General features: G+C 34.8%; 1 protein-coding gene across 1 annotated transcript; it reads right to left on the bottom strand.

The window, feature by feature from the left end:
- Positions 1-282: 282 nt before the first annotated feature.
- LOC306846905 (cell adhesion molecule CEACAM6-like) lies at positions 283-7417 on the bottom strand. Its single transcript, XM_079380596.1, has 7 exons — positions 7233-7417; positions 5986-6166; positions 5330-5889; positions 5132-5191; positions 4411-4695; positions 2741-3010; positions 283-797 (listed from the first exon to the last, which is right to left on the bottom strand). The coding sequence occupies exons 3-7, from the start codon at positions 5376-5378 to the stop codon at positions 745-747; spliced, it is 717 nt and encodes a 238-aa protein (XP_079236722.1). The 5' UTR covers positions 5379-5889; positions 5986-6166; positions 7233-7417; the 3' UTR covers positions 283-744.
- Between the last annotated feature and the right edge of the window lie 233 nt (positions 7418-7650).

Here is a 7650-nt window from a genome sequence, read left to right as displayed (position 1 = left end):
AGAACTGCCAGAAAGCTCCCAGTAGCCCCCTCACTGCAGAACATCCAAGGGGCGGGTTTGGATCCACATTCGGATTGGTAGGTTTAGGGGTGGAGATGGGTGGGTTTAGGGGTCAGAGGGTGGAGGAGTAAGGTGGGAGGAGTTGGATCTAGATCCCTGGATCTTGTGTTCTACAGTGAGGGCCATCTCGAAAGCTGAACCTTTCAAACAAGGAAGGGCCCAAAGCAATAATATGAAGCAGGGTTAAGAAATGTCTGTGACAAAAACTTACATTACACACTTACTTATTACATTTTATTAAACGTATTATTCATTCATCAGTTACATGATTATATGCACAAATTACAAGTACACAAATTAGACAAGGGATCAGAATTTTTGTTTAAATTAATTAATTTTTGCTCAATGAGAGACAAAATAAATAAATAAATACAATGAAACAAAACATATATTTCCTGAATTTTCAATGTATGTTCTGTAGTAAAGTTTTAAAGTAATAGTTTTTTGATTGTGTATAAAAATTTAATTAATGACTGTGTGCTTTATTAGTATATTTGAATAAACAAACAGAGCATTCTGTAGAAGTAATCCATTTTAATATTTCAAAATTGATTTATGCTCATAAGGGGTTAACAACAATTATTAGCTACAAAGAACTATTGCTAAAAATAGAACGAAGACTGGAGACTTGACTTGGATTTGGACCTCAGGGACTTTTGAACATGTCTGCTTCACACTGACAGATCACCCCAAGCAGAAGTCAGTAAAATGCTGCGTCTGAAACCTTGGCCAAGTACCTGCCCAAAATGTATGTGACATCAGATAGATTATACTTTGCTTTCGTTAGCATGCTGGTTTCACACATTTTTTTTTTTTAAGCCACAGAGCCTGAGAGCACAGGTTCAGAAGCTGTATAAAAACAATCTACCCTCAAAGAAAGTAGAACATTCCTGAAACTTCTACCCACTAAAATGAGCTGAGACAGACCTCCGAGTAAAGCAGACAAACAGATTCATGTTTTAAAAGCACTTGTAAGCCAGGAAGAGATTTTGAATTATAACAAATAGAGAAACAAACAGCAACTGTTCAGTGATATTAAAGATATAGTTCACCCACAAATGGAAATTCTGTCTGATTTCTTAAAGCTGCAGTCCGTAAGTTTTGCCTCTTTGTCGCCATCTCTGTTTGAAAACCTGCAATAACAGCTGTGTGCGGAATTATCTTCCTTATGTATGTGTGGCAGTCAGTCACCACACCGGTGGGGATATTTACTGTACTTCGCAATCACAAATTCTAGCCTCCGTCTTGGAATATATGACCCAAATAAGAATTTTCACCATATATTGCCATCTGAACAAGTAAGTAACAAGTCTGCCACATTTGTTCTGACCAACTGAGGAAAAAATACTACAATAAATCGCGCTAGCAATGGTGATTTAATCTAAAGACTGGTTAGCTCATATCACATCAAACCATGCAAATTATTATTATGTTATATTTTATTCTCAAATTATTAATGTTAACAACATCAGCATTGCGTGACTGAGTAGGCTATAGTGTGTATTAGCGTGTAGATTTCAATTTCTGTACAGCTAATCTAATTGTCATACCATTCAAATTTCATATTAAGAAATTCTTTTAACCCAAAAAGCAAACTATGCTCCCTTCGAACTGGTTTTCTTTAAAATACAAATCTTGTGTAATCCCAGGCTATCTGTAATCAGAAGCACATTTAAAACAGGAATATCATTTAATTTAATTTACGTGTTTCATAAACACATAAGCCTTTCTGGATTACAATCTGCCATCAAAATGATAAATGTAATTATTCTATCTGCTGTGAGAAAAGGCTATAAATGAGCTGCCACCTGCAGGATCCTCACATGCGATAGCCTACTAGCCGGGAAAACTTCTTTATGTTTACAGACGTGATGTAATGATGCAGTGCCATGCTTGCGAAAACCTATTTTACCACTCAAATTAGAAAACGTTATTATAAGGTAACCGTTGTGAATCGGGCTAAAGTAAGGTGATAGTTTTGAACACTGGCTGGTTATGTACTTGCTCAAATATTGATTTAGGATCATTTTTAACCAAAAAAAGTTACAGACTGCAGCTTTAATGGGGACTGAAGCTTTCAAGCTTTTCAAATGATGAAAAGGACAAGTTCAAATGGTAAGAAATAACGTTCATATGACTTATGCACTATATTCAAAAACTTCTGAAGCCAGACGATTTAGCTTTTTTATGTTAAATAAAAAATCATTTTAAATACCAACAATCAAAATAAAACACTTACAAAAAATATTTTTAAACCATTAACCAATGTCAGAGAACTGTGAACATGCATTTTCTATAATTGTTACCCAATTATTAACCTGTTACCTTAAAATCTCAGTAGGTACTTCACGTAAATGTTTAAAGTGAAAGGTTCGACTGACAAAAAAAGTCTGCATTACAAGTAAATAAGGCATAACTTCGTATTGAAAGACAAAGCACACAAAAATTAAAAGACGATAAAGAATTAGGCTGTATCAATACATTATTGCTATAGAAAACATTCTTATTGATGATTATTGTAACTATTGGTTCCTATTGGAACCTATCTTTAATAGTGGACTGTATGTATTTGCATATACTCAGACTGTTGTAATAGTAGTACTAGAGAAGCAATGCACAGTTGATGGAACTTTTGTTTGTATTCAAAGCATCTGTACACGGCTTTACGCTTCTGACTTACCCAGAACAGACACCACAGCGACCTGCGAGGAAACGTAGCGGTTGGTCTTTGCATTGGAGGCCACACAGCTATAGTTTCCACTGTTTGTTTCCTCTACATTGGTGAGGGTGATGTTGGCCATGGTCTTCTGAGGCATCGCCTCCCCATTAAACATCCACTGGAGCTGAGCGGGAGGGTCAGACTGGGCTGAGCATGTGAAGGTTAAGTTAGAGCCTTTCTTAAGGAATGAATCTGTTGGAGTCTGTGTCATGACGACTTCCTCTGGGCCATCTAGACAGATATGGAAGAAAGAGACGATGTCAGGCAAAGGTTTATTAAAGAGCTTGCAATGCAGCTATGTTTATGGATTTTTTGATGAATTTAAGACTAATCCATTTCAAAGGCTTAGCAAGAAATAAGCACTTTTCACTTTAGAAGAATATCAAACGTTGTTCCATGTTACACCATTTCACATCCCCAATTTATCAAGATTTTGGAAATGGCATGTTTAAATGAGGAGGATGTATTTGAGTATCAGAATGTGGTTATAGTTTCAATTCAGGGCAATGATTCTTATTTCAACTACTTTTAGAAAACAATGATAGTCTAAGACTCAAGAGACTGGTGCATGAAGTGAAATTACTTCATGATCAAACCATGCACTTGCAGATACTTTCAGAAAAGGTTTGATCAGTTCAGGATGTAATGCACACATGCACAAACAAACAAACAAACCCTATTTTAAAACATTCATCCTCTTCCTGCTGTTCACAGGCTCATTCACAACCCTATTTTATCTAAGCTCAGCCTGCATTTTTTCCTGCACCTGCAGCAGAACCTGTCTGATCTAGAAAGTCTCTTCTGAGCTCTGCTGTCATGTGTGCTCTCTAGTGCACACCATCTGCAGAGATCTCAACTGATATGCACTGGTTACCGGTTTCCGCTGACTGGTACTGCTGGAGTATTGCTCAAAACATGCAGTTTTGGTCAATTTAGTACTTTACTGCAAGTACTTGCATGCACAGAATTGTGCAAATGTATGTGTGAAGACACATAATTAGTTTTGTTGTAAAATCAAGGTTATGGAACACAATTCCATCATTAATGGAAATCCATGATTTTCATTGGAATGGAATTGTCATTATTGTTACATGCCTCCTGTTTTGTGAACCTTGTATTTTTGTTTTAAGGACTTCTAAGTTACTTCCTGTCTGGTGTGTTCTTGTAGTCGGTTTGTAGTTTTTCTGTTAATTAGCCTGTCATTGTTTCCATATTAGCCCTCTGTCTGTGTTTTGCCTTGCACTTGCGCAGTCGTTGTTGCTGGTAAGTTTGGTTTCAGTTCTGCTCTGTTTCTGCTTGTGCTCCTGGTTTTGGTTCGTTTTTACTTTGTGTTTTTGTATGAGTCATCACTATTATCCATTTGGGTTGATTCAATCATATCATATGTCGTTCTCTAAAACCAAATGCAAACTCCATATCATCCAAAAATAACCCACTGTTTGGCTGGGAGTTATCGGTTGTTTTGTTATTCAGTGCATCTCTAATTTTAACTAATGCTTTTAACAATTTTTTGCAGGACGTGAACCTTCAACCATTCATTCATCTTCAGACCTTCAAACACTAGGCTTCACCAACCAGGTGTCTAGTAACTATACAATAAACCTGGATTGCACTGGATAGTCAACACTTACCAAGAACCTCAAGATCAATTTGTCCAGACAGTTGTTTTCCGTTAGTAGTGACTATATTGAGAATATATTCCCCTTCATCCTCCTTCACCAGCGGCCCAAGCTGAAGCTCACACATCGTCTTATTGTAGATGATTCTGCTGGCATATTTCTCTTCAATGTTATCTGTGTTTGTTGATGGGACACTTGTAATTATCGGTGCAATTACTGATCCTTTGTTGAAATTCCATGCTACGGTTAGAAAATCCTGTGTTGAGGTGATTGTTGTCTTGAAGGTCACATATTTACCTGGTTCAATGAGGTAAAGAGAAATCTTAGTTCTTAGAATTCTAACATTTAATTAATAGCTTCATACATTTTTTTTATTAATATTTTCATGTAGTGACTTTTGATTTAATGAACAGATGGTGGAGCAACCATTCACTGAAAGTAGGCTACTCAGATACTATTCTTGCACCTTGAATACATGCGAGTACACAACAGGTTTGCTTTTCACAGGACAACAAAATGGCTTTATGATGGCATACATTTTATAAAATAATATATTACTAATAAATAATTTATTAAACGATAACTGCTTTCAAATAATAATTTTAAGGAAAAAATAAAATGGTGCCAGACTTCTAAAGTACCAAATTACTGACAACAATTCTTTTTTCAGTATCTCCAGAGAGTTACAGAACAAAATAATTTTTTGCCATGGATAAACCATACACCGACTTACCGATAACGCCGTTTGTTTTGTCGTTCAGCATCCTATAGCAGGAATGATTTTCAGTCAGGACTAGATTTTAGTCAAAATCCAGGATAAACATAAAACCACACATTATGTCTTGGTGTTAGTTAGATCCAGAATTTTTGTTTTAAGAAATTCAAAATTCAGAAGTCTGAATGTGATGACGAATAATTGTTTTTAACTTACCAAGAGCAGTCAAAATGAGCAAAAGTAGCCTAAAGTTATAGAAATCCATATGTGGACTACATAGATGTGAGTCCCTGAGTGACTCTGTAAGAACTGGAGAAAGTTCAACCTGTACTCTTCTGATGCCATTCAGTAAAATAAAACAATCCACTTTCACCACTAGATGGAGGCATACACATGCTCCAGAACAGACAGAAAGCTCAGCCTTTCAATCTCACTCAAGACCACAGCAATGATTATGAATAAATTTGTAGGGCCAAGAAATGTCTCCTACACAAACTTAGGAGAAAACACAACCAAACTGAAAGTCATATGACAGCTTTATGCGAGAAACAGACTGACATTTATATAAATATTCATAGATAATCAGCTTTAATGTTAATAACAAAATCATTTTTTTTAAATAAAAAGACATTTTATATTCTCACAACAATTTTAGTGCATTTAGATCTAAAAACAACTTTGCTGTTGAACATGTAACGTTTGAGTGAGATATTTTTGTACTTATATTTGAGCCTTTTTATCCCCATGCCACAGATGTCATCCTGTTGTGTTTGACCCTGGTTGTTTTGATAAAATATGAAAGCGTGTATTTCAGGGTCAAGAATGAGAGGAGGTGATTTATATATTTTCCTCCAGAATTTCTAAACACTCACACTGCTGTTAGTCTTCATGTCAGAGCCATTCCATCTGAAGGACAGGTTTATAATGTACAATCATTACCGTCATTATGACGAAGTTTCTGTGCTGTTTTCATTATGGGAAGACGATGAGGCACCAAAGTGTTCTCATATGATAGCTGATGAAGATACTTGCACCCAGCACTACTACAAAAAACTGAAAAATGTCAAAAGGAAAAAAATAATGTTTAGATAAAATGTAATTGAGAAAATGTAGTCACTTCATATGTTCATATATTTTAAAAAATATACTCAATATCAGTTCTAAAGGGACGACAGTCATGCATCATTACTATTGCTCATTCTAAAGGATTAATTAAACTTAATTGACATTAAAATGTAAACGTCTTGAAATGTTGATTTTGAAAACCATGTCAATATATTTCAATCAAGGTTTTAAAACGTTTAACCAAAAGTTAATTAGCATGATTATTATTTTATTGAAATACATTATTAAGGCCCATATAATGATAACAACCATAACTTAAAGTTTTGTGAATCTTTCATACAGAAGCATGATATAGCTAAAATATATATATATATATTTTTTTTTTTTTTATACCAACATCAGTCCTGATAATAACTAATTTTAACCCTTTAAATGCCAGTTTGTTCAAATGCAACTGTTGTTTTTATATAAAAAATCTATTATAATTGTTGTATAATTAAGATTATTATGTTACTATAATCATAATTATTTTCCATATATTAAATCCCAAGCAGAATTTATTTTGGTAATCATTGACACAAGTCTATGATTACTGTTGCAACAATATTAATTTTGATGCATCTTTTTTTTTTTGTGTGTGTGTGTAGTGTCAGGTTAAAAAAAAACAATAGAAAAACAAATTCTGAAAAAAAATTGTACTTATGGTAAAACAGAGTTATGAATGGAAATAAGGGTAAAATATTACAATTCCAATACAATTTTTATAAAAAGTATGCTGTTTGTGTTACCAAAACCAAAATGAAAAAATAAGTGATTGCTAAGTGCACAACCTTTGTCCTTAATGGAAAGCTTCAAACTAGAACGACACAAGAGCGATCTATGACCATATTCGCTGTGAAAATAAATTAAGCTAATTCTAATGGAGGCTAACATTAGTCCCTCATAAAACATTGATTTAACCTCTCAACCATGGCCAAACAAATTGAAAGCTGTCTGGCATGTGGGCAGCGTAGCCTTTTGAAACTCGACTTATTAAATGTCAGATCATACTTACCAATATGGGATTTTCCTGCTGCTGATTTGTCGCACTTTTGATCACTCGGCGATCTACATCTGTACGGAAAACATAGTTACTGGCATACAGGCTCTGATTACTGAGACCTACAATATAAAACTGTGCCAACCTTAACTTTCAGTACTACATTAAGTGTTCTACTTCTCACAAATAAACCACACTGTGCCTGCAGAGATGAAGGCTGTTTGCATGGCAGCAATGGCAGACCGAGGCATGTGAGAAACAGTTTTGTGGGTTTCAGTGGAGGAAGTTACCATTTTGTGCAACAGATTTATATACTGTGTATATAATAAGCTACCGGTTACACATTGAGATTATAAAATACCAAAGCTGCAAATTATAAAATGACACTATAAACCAGTCTGAGGTTAAACACTTGTGGAATCAAATCAGATAT

This window comes from Barbus barbus (genome assembly GCF_936440315.1).
Source record: "Barbus barbus genome assembly, chromosome: 27".
Classification (NCBI taxonomy): domain Eukaryota; kingdom Metazoa; phylum Chordata; class Actinopteri; order Cypriniformes; family Cyprinidae; genus Barbus; species Barbus barbus.
Note: the sequence above shows the minus strand (reverse complement) of the source record. Positions and strands in the feature narration are given on the sequence as shown.

Coding starts and splice junctions, on each gene's coding strand:
- LOC306846905 (XM_079380596.1), bottom strand. CDS start 5,378: ATGGATTTCTATAACTTTAGGCTACTTTTGCTCATTTTGACTGCTCTT. Junction 3,011..4,410: donor AATTGATCTTGAGGTTCTTG/GTAAGTGTTGAC, acceptor ATATCTGTCTAG/ATGGCCCAGAGGAAGTCGTC. Junction 798..2,740: donor CGCTGTGGTGTCTGTTCTGG/GTAAGTCAGAAG, acceptor CATTTTGGGCAG/GTACTTGGCCAAGGTTTCAG.